The following is a 16,331-nucleotide window of genomic DNA, read 5'->3' as shown; positions in this document are numbered from 1 at the left end:
GGCGGAGACGGAGCTGCGCGGGAGTAAGGTGCAAGCTTCCATCGCAGATGCGTCGATTCAGGCGCTCGAGGTCTCCCCCATCTCTCTCACCCCGAAATGTGTGATTCATGTCTCCATTTAGTGCGAGTTCGCATGACTTGGTTCGACGTGTTGTCTTGGTGTGTTTAGGCGACGATCTCTCATCTTGAGGAAGAGATCGCGAAGCTGGGCTACGAGTTGGATACTTTTCTTCTTCCTATGTTTTCCACTAGCAATTATATGAAAAGATTGGGTATTATTATCCTCCTGAACCACCTATCAAACTTTAGCTCTAAGTGCCCATTTCATCCCTTCTTCTCTGAGAAGCTTTCGTAGCTTCTCTTCGGCTTCCGCTTAGCAATACGATCAATCATGTCTAGTATATTGACCTCGGCCTTTAAGTCTTTCTTTTTGCCAATTTGTAAATGCCACTTTCATTTTTTGTCCAATGCCGCAAGAAACTGTGGCATGTGTCTAATCTTATATTGTCATCTTTCAATATTCGATCGCCCCCTATTCTCTTTTGCCCATTCACTGGCTATCAAATCAAGAAAACCCTCCCTCTCGAACCACGACAATTCGAAGACAAGATGTTTTTTTTTGCCTACGTTGGTCGCATCCCCCGAGTCAACAAGGAGAGGAGTGCAATCAGAAAGAAGCTTATTTTCCCATTCCACACTAGTTAGAAGCCGATCCAATTTCTCATTTGTTGGATTCTCCAAATTGTTCAGCCAAGTGCATTACATGTCTGTGAGATCAATCTCTCTCAGGTCCAGTCTCTCAATGATAACGTTAAACATAAACAACCACCTCCTACAGTAGTTGGTAAGCCCAAACATTTATTGTTTATGGTCCCGGTCATAAAATCAAGTGTGGTGCATACCTGGTCTCTTGTACCCACATTTGTAAATATATTCTGTTTCTCAACACTTAATCTTCGTCCAGATGTCGCACAATATATATCAAGGACATTTTTTGAGGGGGGGGGGGGGGGGGGTCACAATGTACGCTATCAACGATGGGGGACCTCCTATTTGGCGCGTGACGTGCCGCAAAGACACCAAGCGCACCCCCAGCTCCCCTCATGCCCTTTTGGGCCGGCCCATGTACAGGCGGGATGGCCACCTTTTTTTCATTTCGATTTTTGTTTCTTCTGTGTTTTTTCCTTTCTTAAAATAATTCAGAATTTCAAAGAAGTTCTGAATTTCAAAACAAATTGCAAATTTTGAAAAAAAGTGTAAAAATCATAAAATGTTCTTTAATTCAATTTTTTCATGATTTTGAAAAAAAATTGGGAAATCCTAAAATGTTCGTGGCTTTGGAAAAAAGATTGTATATTGAAAATGATAAATGCTCATGGATTCAAAAAATGTTCACAAATTCAAAAAATGTTTAGGAATTTCTAAAATTGTTCCCAAAGTTCAAACAATGTTCACAAAAATCAAATAATATTTGCGGATTCAGAAAGTATTCATGAACTGAAACAAATGCTTGTCAAAAACAAAAATGTTCCTGAATTTCAAAATGCTCGCCGGTTCAAAAAATTTTCATGTGTTTAAAAGATGGACGCACATTTATAAAAATGTAAGTGAATTTGAAAAATGTTCACGAATTTGTAAAAAAAAAATGTTTGTGGTTCAAAAAAATGTCCATGTAGTTGAAAAATGTTCACGATTTCAAAAAATATTCACAAATTAAATAGATGTTCACAAATCGAAAGAGGAATCAAAAAATAATTAAATAATGCAATATTTTTTTTGAGTGTCTTAAAAAAATGCAATATGAAAAATAAGATTTTGCTTCGAGTTACAGGGCGTGATGGGCTGCGAGGCAGAAAAAACACGATGGTGCATAGAAAGCCCCAGTTGTCTTGTCTCAAAAACTCCAGTTGTCCAACAACGACCAGTCGCCCGCTCCATTCCCGCCCCCTCAAAACCCTCTCGAGTTCCAGAACCTTCCAGAAGACCGTCCCGCAATCGTCGCCCTCTCCTCCTCTCCTCCCCATGGCCGCGTCAGCGTCGGCGGCGGGCGGCGAGCCCCAGAAGCAGTTCCTATCCATCATCCGCGACTTTGCCGCCGAGAAGTCCCACGGCGGTAAGCGTCCCCCTCCCCGCGGCCTCGCCGCACCCAACCAGTGGCGTAGCCACAGGGTGGCCAGGGTGGTCCATGGACCACCCTGGGATTTGGCCCACCATCAGCCCATGAGTAATATTTTTTAGCATTCAGAGAGAGAGAGAGAGAGAGAGAGAGAGAGAGAGAGAGAGAGAGAAAACATAGGCCAGCTACGGGAGCCACATTACCATTTCCAAGTACTTGCACAAGGCTAATCTGCCTGCTGATCGTTCTCAACTTCCGTTCCTGACTAAATATATGGAGATGCAACTTATTCTGAGCTTCGACGCTCCTGATTCCTCCTGAATGGCTACAGCTAGCTAGCAGAGACAACATGGCACGGGGCAACGCAGGCGGCCGGCAGCATGCTGCAGGTAGAGGGGTTGGTTTCCCGGTGTTGTGTGGCATCCGGCAGTAGAAGGCAGGGTGTCGGGGTGTGTGTCTGTGGGGGGGGGGGGGGGGGCTTGAGCCGCTGAACAAGTGCACCGACCGACCGATGTCAACACATCTATTCTTTTTAAGTTCTCATCTCTTTCCAGGTATGTTCTCAATTTTTCCTTTCATGGTTTGAATAAGCTTAACTGAGAGTGCAAATCTCAACCTTTTTTTTGCTTTCTGGGTTTGTCTATATTAATGCTTGAACTGGAAATTGATTATAATAGATTCACTCTGATTGAGAGTTTCACTGATTAAAAGATACTCCCTCCGTACGAAAAAGTTTGTCCCAAGTTTGTCCCTCAAATAGATGTATCTATCACTAACTTGTTGCTAGATACATCTATTTGAGGGACAAGTTTTTTTGGACGGAGCGAGTATTATAGAAATGTTGCAAAAAGAAGAGGGTTGGAGACATTGCATCCTTTTATTGATTTGTGCTTTTGATAAATTCTATATTCAAAAGATAGCATGTTGTGTTCTTGTCCAAAAAATTGTGTCAGTTGGACCACCCTGGATCGAAATCCTGGCTACGCCACTGCACCCAACCCCTATAGCGCCGTAGGGTTTCGCGTCCTCGGCTGACCCAGGTCCGCCTCCGCTTCGAGTGCAGAGCGCACGGTGTCGGGCCTGAAGCGCCGCCTCGACGACGTGGTCTCGGCGTCCGACGCGGCCACGGCGGAGCTCGAGGCCGCGAAGCGCGCGCGGGAGGCGGCGGAGACGGAGCTGCGCGGGAGCGAGGTGCAGGCCTCCATCGCAGACGCGTCGATACAGGCGCTCGAGGTATCCCCCCATCTCCTTCGCTCCGAAACGTGTGAATCGTGCCTCCGTTCAGTGCCAGTTCGCCTGATTTGGTTCGACGTGTGGTCGTGGTGCGTTCAGGCGACGATCTCTCATCTCCAGGAGGAGATCGCGAAGCTGGGCTCTGAACTGGAGGCGCTTAAGGTCAGAAATCTCGAAAATCGAAGCGGGTTCAGTTAGGGTCCTGGCCTGCTGTTGCTTAAATATGACGCGCTTTGTGTGTTGGTGTTGTGTGTGTGATTGGAATTGGAACTGGCGGGGCTGCGCTTTTGGTGCTCGATGTAATGGCTCCAAAGAGCACGGAGGACATCGAGAGGTGAGTGGGATGGACTTTGTCTATCAGGCTGTTTCTGCTGTGCTCCAGTACATAGCAACTAATTTACACATCCGCCTGCGTTGGTTGTTTCAGAGAGGAGTTCTTGAGACAGATGCATGAAATGAATGCTAGGATAAGGTATGTGCTATTCTTCTGGTCTGCCAGCAATGACCACATGCCGTTCCCTGGATATGCAATCAGCTATTCAGCTGTGGCTTGGGCCACATCTCTTGTTTGCTTTGGTACTGTAAAATACCATGGCCGTTGCTGGTGTTGTACTTCACTTATGTCTGTTCAAACTGCAGTGAGGGCTCGAATAGGGACATATGTGGATCTCGAAATCACAGTGATGCATAAAGTAGAGCATTGAATATGTTTTAACACATTAACCTGCAGTAAGGGTAATCATGTGATATTTTGACATGTTTTAATTTTGGACAGCATTATTAAGATCCTTTGCTATAATCTTATGAAGATGGTGTCAGGGGATACTACTAAGTTTTGTTTAATTCGTCAAAATAGTCTAACAGAATCACTTTTCTGCCGTTTCTTTTTTATTTATGTCCATTTGGTATATTTTCTTTGCCTGCTAGCTGAAACTTACATTAGAAGTTTCTTGTTATCTCGAGATAAACTTCATTCCTCCTCTGCAGGCAATTTCAACAGAAGGCTTCTGCAGAATTAGCAGAGAGGTGCTCTGGACCGCCATCAGCAGATGGTAAGCAAGGCAAGTCAGCAGAGGGTAAGCACACCAACTTGCAGTGCATACATAACACTTTCGGTTCCTGAATACCTTAAGAAGGGTTCCTATAATTTTGCAGTTCCATATTATTTCTGTTTGATTCCTTTTGCATAAGTTGAAGGGTAATCGGAATTATAAGTTGTACCTCTGTGCTGTTCTTTATTATGTCTGTACCCAAAAGCTTGTTATTTCTAGCTAGATCAATCTATGTCTTTGTTGTGGCGAAGAAGAGTAAGGGTTGCACATAATAATGTAATGGCTGATAAGCTGCTTTTGTATTCTATCCTCCATAATAAGATAAATTTGTGACTGCTTAATAAGATAAAGAATCTTGAAATGTGTTCCATTCGGTGTTGTGTAAGCTGGAAATGTGTTTCATTCTGTGTTGTGCATATACTTACAGATATAATTTCTGTTATTGTAATGCAAGCTATTGCCGGCTTTGTTTTTCTGCATCATTTTGTTAACTATGTGCTCTGCAATGTGCTAAGGATATGAGCTGCATGATACTTCTCTCATTTGCTCTTATGAATCTCCTGTCATAAAGTACTGTGCTCTATATTGCTACTTTCTTGTTTCCTCTTGGACTGAAATGTTCACCTTGGCAGGTCAAAATGGGAGCGACATGAATGAAACTATGGACTCAGAAGGTATGTTGACCGATTCGGTTGATCAGATGAACAACATGAACGCTGAGGTGCATGTATTGGAGGAAGAGTATCAAAAGGACCTGCTTGAACTTGAAAAGGTTCTTCTCTCCATTCTTTCACCCAATATTGTGTTATTTATTAACTATTCAACTATTCAAAGGATGCGATACACTTGTTTGGTTTTCTCTTGATTGTATTGCTCACAAGAAAATTGGTGATAAAAAACTTGTGGGAGGGACACAGCATATCTGAATAACAGATAAAACCCTCCGGGTATCACTCTACTAGTTTTACATGCTGTGAACTAATGTGCCAGACATGTGTGTATTATCTGCATTATCCTTTTTTTAAAGTCAAAGAAAATAATGCCGATGCTTTTGCAGGAATGCGCATTGTCTTACGATTTATATGGACATGAGTTTTAACAGCTCTCTCAAGACTGTTGCCTTGTTTTACAGGCAGTGGCGTAGCCAGGATTTCGATCCAGGGTGGTCCAACTGACACAATTTTTTGGACAAGAACACAACATGCTATCTTTTGAATATAGAATTTATCAAAAGCACAAATCAATAAAAGGATGCAATGTCTCCAACCCTCTTCTTTTTGCAACATTTCTATAATACTCGCTCCGTCCAAAAAAACTTGTCCCTCAAATAGATGTATCTAGCAACAAGTTAGTGATAGATACATCTATTTGAGGGACAAACTTGGGACAAACTTTTTCGTACGGAGGGAGTATCTTTTAATCAGTGAAACTCTCAATCAGAGTGAATCTATTATAATCAATTTCCAGTTCAAGCATTAATATAGACAAACCCAGAAAGCAAAAAAAGGTTGAGATTTGCACTCTCAGTTAAGCTTATTCAAACCATGAAAGGAAAAATTGAGAACATACCTGGAAAGAGATGAGAACTTAAAAAGAATAGATGTGTTGACATCGGTCGGTCGGTGCACTTGTTCAGCGGCTCAAGCCCCCCCCCCCCCCCCCCCCCCCACAGACACACACCCCGACACCCTGCCTTCTACTGCCGGATGCCACACAACACCGGGAAACCAACCCCTCTACCTGCAGCATGCTGCCGGCCGCCTGCGTTGCCCCGTGCCATGTTGTCTCTGCTAGCTAGCTGTAGCCATTCAGGAGGAATCAGGAGCGTCGAAGCTCAGAATAAGTTGCATCTCCATATATTTAGTCAGGAACGGAAGTTGAGAACGATCAGCAGGCAGATTAGCCTTGTGCAAGTACTTGGAAATGGTAATGTGGCTCCCGTAGCTGGCCTATGTTCTCTCTCTCTCTCTCTCTCTCTCTCTCTCTCTCTCTCTCTCTCTCTCTGAATGCTAAAAAATATTACTCATGGGCTGATGGTGGGCCAAATCCCAGGGTGGTCCATGGACCACCCTGGCCACCCTGTGGCTACGCCACTGTATTGGGACACACCGCTGTTGATCCTGATATTTCTCACAATCGCCAGATACACAAAATATGGGATGCACTGCTGTAGATCTCCCGCTCTACAAATCTAACCTCGCAAAGGACGCTAAAACTATCATGCCAAAATTATACAACAACATAAACAACCCTACCAAAAAGAAAAGATAAAACTAAACGGAGCCATCACGTTAGTTTCTCCAAACTTTGTAATAACTTGACAGAATTTTCCATGTTCCTGGACAAGAATCCGGATTCATCCTTAGCCTCTTGCTTGGAAAGATAGCTCTTAGCTGCTTTGACATATGGGAATCCGGGCCCAAGCATGTGAGAGGCACAAGATGCCTTGGAAGCGAGGAGCTTGCAATCACCTGCACCAACACCGAAAACCTCGTTATCCGTGATGAAAACACAGCAGTGGAACTGAAACCATGCCAAGTGGGGAACATATTCATCTGCTGCACTGAGCATAAAAATGGGAGTTGCAAAAAAGAAACAGAAAATCGTGTCTAGAATTTAGTGACCACACTATTCTGGTGTAGCTGACATCTCATTTTTTATATTGCACAATTGCAAGGTATAGGCATTGCACCATACGGCTGGCAATTACTAGCTGCTACCTAAAAAATATTTTAACGAGTCATAGCCTTATCCAGCTGTAATAAGGTATGCTGGTTCTAGAAACCAATAAAATCTAATACTCCTATTAAATTGGGCCAACCAGGGTCCGCGTTATAAAGATATCTCTCGCCTTTTTAAAAACATGGACTGCCAAGAAAACCACGAGTTTAAATGCCAATATCTGAAAGTATAGATTAGTGATTGCCCTATTACCAATGTCATCTTGATGGCAATTACTATTTGACAAAGTTGATCAAATGAATGGGAGCACCATGTGATTGTACTTCAGCAATAACTGAGTTCGAGGAACAAGCAAAGTTACCTTTTGCGGTCTCTGACATATAGATGTTTTGGCTGAAATGACGGTTCATCCACCATTTGCATCGGAGCTTCCATGATTCCCTTGTATGTTGCTCAAAGAAGACTGAAGAAAGACTACTAAAAGCATTGATCGATGCCTCTCCTTCAACATTACATGAAATACAATCCTCGTACTCGGTAGTACGATCAGAAAAAAGCCGAAGGAAGCATGATACAAGCTCCTCCCAGACGAAAGGCTTCCCGTTCACAGAGTCCAAATGCAAAGCAATTCTCTCAAGTAGTCGTGCAGTATTATAATATCCTTGGGGGGGGGGGGGGGGGGGGGGGGGGGGGGGGGCAACAAGTTAAGAAAATGTAACCATTGCCACAAACAAAATAATCAAGCCGTAAGCAATTGTAATAACTTTGGAAACTGTGAAACCACGAGTACCATTGAAGTTCCTTTTTTCTTCTGATATTACTACTAATATTCTGTTTTGATTATCACAAAAATGGCTTACATTTGACGATTTCCTCTAAAATACTACACGCACGATCTTCTCTACTAGCAGCGAAGACAGCATGGAACTCGTAGGGTCAGTAACAAACTAATGAGATTTCCACTTTACTAATAAAATGACCAGTATCAGTAATAACTGTATGGGTTGTTTCTTGTTTGAGACTAGAATACTTGACATGCAACAGGCAAGAATAACTCATTTTCTTCGGGATTGTAGTTTCAATTTACTTTTCCAGTGACGAAATCAAGAGCATAATTACACAATAGCAATATTTCCACTCTACACCGAATTTAGTGCCACAACAGCAGGTAAGTAGTTATAGTGCCAACCAGCCACCCTTTAACTTCTAATAAAACCCTTGCTTTAGACCTTCCAATTGATGAAATCAGTCCAAGTAAACACCTCAGCCTAAACCACTATAATTCCCATACAACAGGTTTAGGTGATGTGGAACGTAGCTGTTGTCGAGTAATAGTAACACATGGATTTAACACTTTTTCTTTCCTCAATAGTCCATTTGTTTATTTTATTCCGTTGATGACAAATGGCTAAATGCAGGGGAAATATAGACTTTAGTATAGTTCATTACATCATTCCAGTTTTGCTGATACCATTTTTTTTCTTCTAGAATGCACACAGCAGTACCAATGCAAGGATCAACTACAAAACTATAATCGACCAAATAGTAGAGCACCATGGAAGGTAAAATCTTCAGCCAAAACCTTTTCTGTGCATTTCAGTTAGCCTCTCAACCGAGTAGCTACATGTAGGATCTCTCTGCAAAGCTTCCTCATAGCAAGAAGATATAGCTGATACTTGGTTTTGGTCAAAATACTCTAGCAGTCTGCCTCGCAATCTGCATTACGAAAACTAAACTTCAGCCACTTAGCTCACAACAGCTTGTCTAAGCACGGACAAGGAACAAAAAACAAAAACTACCATAGTCAAAAGATGTTTTAGAAACATCAAATGAGAGATGAGATTTAAGATAACAAATTGCTTCAAATGATAACCAATGACATGATGGCTTAACAACCTGAAAGGAAGCGCTGTAGTAGAACTGCGGCAGGTCCTCTCAAGTTCACAAAGTGCATCTTTCAGTTTATCACCAAGCAGGAGAATCTACACCGTAGTAAAGGTAGCTAAAATGAGTCTACAGATGAAAAAAGAAAATCCATACAATAAATTGTATGGTTATATGCAGAACATGGAGTGCCGGTTTGATTGACAAGTACCTGTATTAATGGTAATAAGGCTGCCATTACTGGTGGCGACGAATGAAGAGCCACTCTTAGACATCTTTCTGCATCTGCGTAGAAGGTATTAGGTGTTGACTTGTACTTCCAGTACGAATCAAAGCAATCACTTGAAGACCCAGTAGCATGCTTTAGACGTAGCGGCAACAAGGTTCGTTCCAATCCTTCAAGTACCATAATAAACATCTAACATGTTAATACATAAGTATGCGGAGCTATAAAACAAGCTTGATAAAGATAACAGAAGTAATGGACAAACGGTTGCTCAGATTAATGAGGCTAGTTGATCGGATGAGGGGCAGCCGCGAAGCTACAATTTACTCTAAACTATCTAGTACTTAGTGGAAGGAAAAAACACAGATGAACATCTTGGAGAAGTAGATGGAATGTCACTAACCACAGGTAGGGGCATCAGAGGTATTAAAAAATACGCTTCGAAAATCTGCAGAAACCACTTCTTTCACTTGTGAATCTACTGAATCATTTTCCTTGACAGGATAAACAAAACAAGATTTCTTCTCGGGAATCTTGCATTTTTTGTCTATATTCCCATTATTGATAGAACTTTCTGAAGAGCAAGCAGGAAAACTGGCATTATCAACATCAATGCTGCAATTGTCATCTGAACTATCCTGGAGACAATTTTCTCCACAGGCATTCAATGACACAGAAATTTTGCATGATTCATTGTACACATCAAATCTCTCAAGTTGCATATCTTTGGGCAAACCAGAGTACCATTTATCATATGATATCAAGCCATGTATGAGATTTAGAGTTGGTTCCATCTTTAGTCCGTCCTTCGCAATGAGGCTGAAAAAAGGAATAGAAGTTCTCAATGCTTTTATCTCAGTGTTGAGAAGACATGTCTGTGGAAGAAAAAATTAAAACAAGAAACTAAATTATCCAAAAGCTTCACACTTGAAAAGTATTCCAGTTACCAGAATTAAGACGCTACACATATCTTAACACAATGTCTGCATTTAACAGATGCATACTTTTGTACTATCTGTAGATTCCTTTCTTCATCATAACAAAATTCCTAGATTGCCACATATGAATACCACACAAATGTCTCATGAGCCGCTCAGTTGGTGGGAGGTGAGACCGTGAGAGTGTACACCACCACCCATGTACTTGAATTTGGGTGCCTATTTTGATTAATGAAAGAATAAATTCCACACTCGGACAGATATTTGTGATACAGTGACAGTTGGAACCACATTTAGTTTTCGGTGACACTTTGAAGCAGATTTTGCACAAATTATTCCACTCTGAGAAACATTTTAGCATTTGAGTTAGTTCTGACGTGATGGCCACACTCATCAGGGTGATGTAACACAGCCTATTGCTTGACACATCGCAGAACTGTGGCGTACATTTTGCAACATGCATCCAATGTGGCAGAAGCTAACCGAAGGTCCAACAGCCACTCTCTCCTAGCTATCACTGCTATCTAGCAACCGACAAGCTCTACCACGTTGGACAGTCCAGCTAGCCTCTGTCATATTGCCGGCTAGCCTATTCCATGTCAGAGAGTATCTGTGAGATGCGTGTCCCAATTGGCCTGCAATGTGTCAAGTTGTGAGTGCCACACCACCCTGGCAAATGGGGCAATCATGTCAGAACCACTTCAAAAGCTGAAATGGTAAAATGCGGTTCAAAGTGGAATGTTTTGTGCAAAATCTGATTCATAAGTGATCAAAAACAAGGTGGTGGTTCAACCTGTCACTATGTAACAAATACCTGGACCAAAATGGACTGTGCTCTTAAGTCTTGATGAGAAGTTACCTAGTACCTCGCAGGTAATAAAGTCTACTGCCTGATAACATGTGGAAAAATAGTTTCTTTGGATTTAACATGATAACACTGATACTTGGTTTCATTAGCACATAAATTGTAACAACCAACAAGATGGCATGGCTATAAGCCTATCACAGATCAGCAAATTCCCCAGAAAAGACATACCAAAAAGTGTATATAAGACACGACAAATGTAAACACTAACAGACTGTGCTGGTAACTCACACTCTTGTTGCATTGTGTGCATCGTCGATCTTGCCTTGTGAAAGATAAAATAGAGCCAGTTCGAGTTTAACCATGTGTTTCTGCCAAACAAATTAACAGGGTTAAGCAAATACAAAGGAGCATGATGTTTGTATATCTATTAAGGTATCATAAAAAACGATTAGATCAGGGGTAATACAGAAAACAGACCACAAGTAGAACTGAAGATTACGATGTACAACACGATCTTTTTATTAAGCTATAATCCCCTGACCTTAGTTTTCAGGTGATGTACAACCAGTGAGTCTATGAACAGAGTTATGATTCAGTGTTTCTGATCCACTGAATCCAATTTAGCCATGACATGCAGGGGTTTAAATTGCAACCAACCTAACTATACATTACTAGCAAGTCACAATGGAATAAAAAAACACGTGCATAAAACTGCATATGTGATTTTGAAATCAACAAAAAGAGGGACGTTTGGAATATAAGAATGACAAAATAAAAGAATAGATGTAGTATACTTTTGAAGAACCTAAACAGGAGTACTACAATACACTTCGATTCCTTTGCCCTGTGTCAGCTTTTACCTCACCCTAAGTTTATGTTGTTCTACTGAAGGACCACCCATGGTTTTACCAAATACTGGTGGTGTTGAGCAACTGCAAACAGTTCAGGTAGCAACAAAATATAGGTGCATCAGAAGGCAGAGCTCACAGTTGTGCGGGCTACAGGACAATGCACACACACCAGAAGGGCTTAATCTCGACTATAGCAACAGTACCACTCCTATACACACTTGTTTGCAGAAGATTTCTGACCAGACTTCACAGCAAATGCCCTTTCCCCATAAAATTTATCCAAAAACCAACAAAAGGTACAATAAGGAACTTTGATGTGCATGCTTATACCCAAACGAATGAACAGTGCTAATTCCTATTGGATTTGGAATTCAATGTTATTCACAGAAACATTTTTAATCCAATTAGGCTCTGAATAGTACCGATTGGTAACAGTACAGATCATAACAAACCCCTGGCTCCATTTTCAGGGTTTGTTCAGATATGGTTGTATTAATAAATTTAATCATGGTATATATAAGAATAAGATAATTAACTAATTTAAGATTGTATTAGTCTTGAAGTTGACAACAAATTAGGAACTTACTTTTGCACAAGTAGGCAACCACATTAGCCGTTGTATCCAAACATCAAAAACCTTTTGTGTCCTGTGGTAGTAGGTTCTCCTGCCATGGTTGCCACTGTCCTGAGCAAGGCGTCTATGAATATCCATCGCATCCTTCAAACGAGCAAATAGCCTTCATTAGAAAACACTAACTTTACCAAAACCATGAGCTGCTATAAAAGTTAGTAATTACACCCTGCATGTTCTGCTTACCACTAAAATGCTGCGGGCCTCCTCGAAGGAGTCAGGGCGCTGGATGCCAGGTAGGAGCACAGAGAAGACCCCGGCAGCATCTCGCCATTGGTGCGTGCGAACTAGATTGCGGAGGAGACGGCCGAGGCGTCCACGATTGGCCCACATGGTGGGGGCTTGCTCTGTAATGGGCCGCTGAGGGTGGGGGCGTCGTCTCCGGACCACCTTCCCTCCTGCATCCTTGCCAGCGTCTGCGCCGAGCTCGCGCTTGACAGTGGCAGTCGGCGTGGCGCTGGGCTGCTCGCTCCACTTATCCACAGAGGAATCAGCCCTTGAAATGCCCGGCAGGGTAGCTTGGGGCGTGAAAAGGGGCTGGATTGGGGTTGCCGAGAGGCAGTGACGGCCGCGCTTCTTGTGCGGTGGTGCGCCCAATGTTTCCCATCCTGCATCCTTGCCAGCCCCGTCGTCGGCGTCAGGCTCGTGCTTTATGGAGGTGGGCACGGTCGTCGGCGTTAGGTCCAGCTCCCCGCATCGCTTGACATCGAAGGAATCGGCTTTCGAAATCCCGGACAGAATAGTTTGGGGCGTGAGCAGCGGCTGGGTTGGGGTTACCGGAAGGTGGTCCCGGCGGCGCTTCTTGCGGGGCGGTGGGCGCGTAGTGCGAGCGGCAGAGGTGGTGTCGACGTCGGGCTCTTCCTTGACCGGGGTGAAAGCCGGTGGAGATGGTGACAGCGGCAGCCGCGCCATAGCATGAGGCGGAGGCTCACCGCGACGGCCGCAAGGTGAGCTGTGCGGGGAGGAGCGGCGGAGGAGAGACGCGAGCGCGGCCGGGAGGAGCGGAGACGCAACCGCGAGACACGGCTTCGTGCACGATGTGGCTCCAGCGCCGCACTCCGCGCGCTAACTTCTCGCGAGGAGCCTGGCCCCGTTGGGCACACCAGGTGCAGATGGAGGCAGTCGGGGGCGCCGGGAACGGCGGGGAAACGGCGGGTAGATGGCCGAGAAGAGAGAGAGGAGGCGGCGCGGCTGCGAGACAACCTGACGGGGGCGGGATGGCGGCGGCCGGCGCTAGGGTTAAGACGAGGGTATAGGGGCGGGCCGACTGTACGTGTTCGCTTTTTTTTAGCATCAGCACACACACAAGCGCTTATATACACGCGTATACACTTATCCCTATGAACGCACACATGCACACCCTACCCCTATGAGCATCTCCGAAAGACTGAGCCAGCATATCATCTTGAGATTTACGAAGCCACCGTAGGTGCCTCGTCATCGACGGGAACGTCTCCTCTCACTGACAGCGTGTTTGGTAACAACAGGAAGAGGGAATGGGAGTTTAGAGATGAGAGTTTGCCAAGGGATTAGACATGGGAAATTGATTTTAAGTCTCATTTCTTTGTTTGGCTTATGAAAGCAATTAGAAGTGGGATTTTAAGGAGTTAACTACCCCTGTTTGATTGGTGGGATTAGGCAGGGGAATACCTTCCACACGTGTGTGCTCGGCTAACCAAAGGACCCTCATGAACGTGCACAACCAACCAAACATTTTTCTTTTTCGCTAATTCCCAATCCTTAGTTCAATTACCAGGTCCCCTAGGGAAGAGATCTGAGGGAGTTGGCCCTCCTAATTCCCCTTCCCTCTCCTTTCTTAATTCCCATGTCCCCGAGTCAATCAAAGGATTTTAAGTCCCACTTACCTTAAACTCCCATTCCCAATCAACAACTCCCTCCAAACGAACAAGCTGTGAAAGCACATCGCCAGAAATCCTGAAATAAATTCAGAAATAATACGAGCATCAGGATTTGAACTCTGGTGGGTTGGGGATACTACTGTCTACCTAACCATCTTAACCACAGGTTGGTTCGCCTGTACGTGTCGCTTCGTCGGGGAAGAAAGAAGCAAATCGAAGTGAGTAAGAGCATCTGTCCAAAATTTAGCGGTCCAAAACCAAAGATGTAAAATTTGTGTTCGCACACGAACATGTCACCGTGTACCCTCGACGTCGGGGGTGATGCACCACAGCTCACGTCGAAGGAGACCCGCCGGAAGCGCGGTACGCAGGCAATCCGGCGGGCACTTTTGAGGACCCAAAACCCCACACACCCGGGAGGGACCCATCAGGACGCGCGGCGGCTATGGGCTGCCCTAGGTCGACCTGATCTCCCCTAGGGCCTCGAGGTTCGCCGCCCTGCAACAAGAAGAACGAACGAATAACGAGGAAGAAAAAGAACTAGGGTTAAGGAGAAAAGATAAAAGATAAAAAGTGATAGATGATTTGATCGATTGTGTGTTGTTCAATCGGCCGTCACCCTTTAGATATATAAGAGGCGGCTGGACTTCCCGTGCAAGGAAAAGGCTTGGATTCACGTCTGTCCGAACTTTCCAAAACTGTTCGGTTTAAACTGGCTGCACCTTGTGGGTCTTTTTTATGGTGGTAAACGATCTCGGATGGAAACGAGCCCAAAAGCAATCTTGACCGTTTCAACGAGGCGAAAAACTTTCATGTTTAACATTTTTTGATTAGAGGTCATCTTGGGGATTAAATTGATCTTGCAAAACAGGTTATTCCCTCGCGCTACCCATCAGACATGTGTCTGGGGCGCGCCACATCTCGCCTTGTGACAAGGCTGCACTCCGATTGCTCTAACTTTTGCATATGAACTCGGGTTTGGACGATTTTTATATCAAAATCGATCGTTTCAACGAGACGAAGACAAACCGTGTATATCATTTTTCCATTTGAGGTTGTCTTGGTGGCTTAAATGGCCAAACTGTACTCTGAATATAAGATCTTAGTACTTTGAGCATAGTTTCGGCCTTCGAGATGAAACCGGACGACGATGACCCAAACTTCAAAGATGTTCATATCAATAATATGGAACTCTTTGATGTAGACCACTTCTTCATTTGAGGCCATCTTAAATAAGTTCTTGACCGTGCCAAAATTTGGTGTCAACACATGCCCCCCTGTTATTCGGCAAAGCTTGTGTGCCGAAAAATAACTCGCATATAGCTTGTTCTAAGGACGATGTCAACACTCCATCAACCATTTTGCATGTTCTTAGAACGATAAGTATATATCGGCCATTGCTTGTTTGAACCTCTTGATGCAAACTTGGATGAAAACTTCTCAGCTCCTATAACAATCCGGTGATAAGGTTTCATAGATCAAAACTGTCCTCCAAACCATAGTGTTCACCCTTTCGTTAGGATTTTGCAGATAATCAAGAATGAACTTTCTTCAATCCTTACTTCGCCTGCATAAAAGTTTCATTAGTGGCCGAAGCGGTGGGCTTCGGTTCGGCTTTACCTATGTTGACAAGACCTAGCATCGGTTATTGATAGAAATACAATACACCATGGTTAATGTAGTAACCGGATGCTTGTTGTGCCAACTCTTTCGAATTGTCATGTCTAGATATATGAACAATTTTAAAGCAACCCAAGGTAAATTTTGCATCTAGACATACCCCAAGATAAACTATAAGTAATCGTCAAAACATTGATAACCCTTGGATATTTGTTGCACTACTCATAAGAATCACCGAAAGCCTCAATATGTTTAGCACATATGGCAAAAGGTCCAAACCGAATAACATTGCATATTCGGCTTTGATTATTATGTAATAAATATTTTAAGAGGCACGAGGCTTCACACAACAGCACTATATGGAGATATATAAACAACACCAACACCGAGGCCATTGTTATGAATTCAACTATCAAAACATAATCTCCATAG

The 16,331-nt window shown here is 43.6% G+C and overlaps 2 protein-coding genes across 3 annotated transcripts; one reads left to right on the top strand and one right to left on the bottom strand.

Annotated features, from left to right (window-relative positions):
- The first annotated feature begins 1,887 nt into the window (after window positions 1-1,887).
- Window positions 1,888-10,932, top strand: LOC123162055 (uncharacterized). Of its 2 annotated transcripts, XM_044579858.1 has the most exons (9): window positions 1,888-2,112; window positions 3,179-3,348; window positions 3,448-3,510; window positions 3,663-3,682; window positions 3,776-3,820; window positions 4,336-4,424; window positions 5,033-5,172; window positions 8,571-8,644; window positions 10,565-10,932. In XM_044579858.1, exons 1-9 carry the CDS (start codon window positions 2,022-2,024, stop codon window positions 10,656-10,658), a joined length of 786 nt encoding a protein of 261 aa, XP_044435793.1. In that variant the 5' UTR covers window positions 1,888-2,021; the 3' UTR covers window positions 10,659-10,932. The 2 variants fall into 2 exon arrangements, with proteins under 2 accessions (XP_044435793.1, XP_044435794.1); XM_044579859.1 differs by lacking the exons at window positions 8,571-8,644; window positions 10,565-10,932 and adding an exon at window positions 5,458-5,642 and having other exon boundaries at window positions 1,892-2,112.
- Window positions 6,488-13,680, bottom strand: LOC123162054 (uncharacterized). Its single transcript, XM_044579857.1, has 9 exons — window positions 12,607-13,680; window positions 12,376-12,507; window positions 11,227-11,306; window positions 9,596-10,011; window positions 9,178-9,362; window positions 8,979-9,064; window positions 8,665-8,798; window positions 7,444-7,743; window positions 6,488-6,871 (listed from the first exon to the last, which is right to left on the bottom strand). Exons 1-9 carry the CDS (start codon window positions 13,330-13,332, stop codon window positions 6,687-6,689), a joined length of 2,244 nt encoding a protein of 747 aa, XP_044435792.1. The 5' UTR covers window positions 13,333-13,680; the 3' UTR covers window positions 6,488-6,686.
- Between the last annotated feature and the right edge of the window lie 2,651 nt (window positions 13,681-16,331).

Source organism: Triticum aestivum, chromosome 7B (genome assembly GCF_018294505.1).
Source record: "Triticum aestivum cultivar Chinese Spring chromosome 7B, IWGSC CS RefSeq v2.1, whole genome shotgun sequence".
In the NCBI taxonomy this organism is placed as follows: domain Eukaryota; kingdom Viridiplantae; phylum Streptophyta; class Magnoliopsida; order Poales; family Poaceae; genus Triticum; species Triticum aestivum.
Note: the sequence above shows the minus strand (reverse complement) of the source record. Positions and strands in the feature narration are given on the sequence as shown.

Excerpts from the sequence above, each read along its gene's own strand:
- LOC123162054 (XM_044579857.1), bottom strand. The coding sequence starts at position 13,332 with ATGGCGCGGCTGCCGCTGTCACCATCTCCACCGGCTTTCACCCCGGTC. Across the intron at positions 12,508-12,606 it reads AGGCCCGCAGCATTTTAGTG|GATGCGATGGATATTCATAG; the intron begins GTAAGCAGAACA and ends GCTCGTTTGAAG. Across the intron at positions 9,363-9,595 it reads CTCTGATGCCCCTACCTGTG|GATTGGAACGAACCTTGTTG; the intron begins GTTAGTGACATT and ends TGGTACTTGAAG.
- LOC123162055 (XM_044579858.1), top strand. The coding sequence starts at position 2,022 with ATGGCCGCGTCAGCGTCGGCGGCGGGCGGCGAGCCCCAGAAGCAGTTC. Across the intron at positions 3,683-3,775 it reads AGCACGGAGGACATCGAGAG|AGAGGAGTTCTTGAGACAGA; the intron begins GTGAGTGGGATG and ends TGGTTGTTTCAG. Across the intron at positions 8,645-10,564 it reads ATAGTAGAGCACCATGGAAG|AACTGTGGCGTACATTTTGC; the intron begins GTAAAATCTTCA and ends GACACATCGCAG.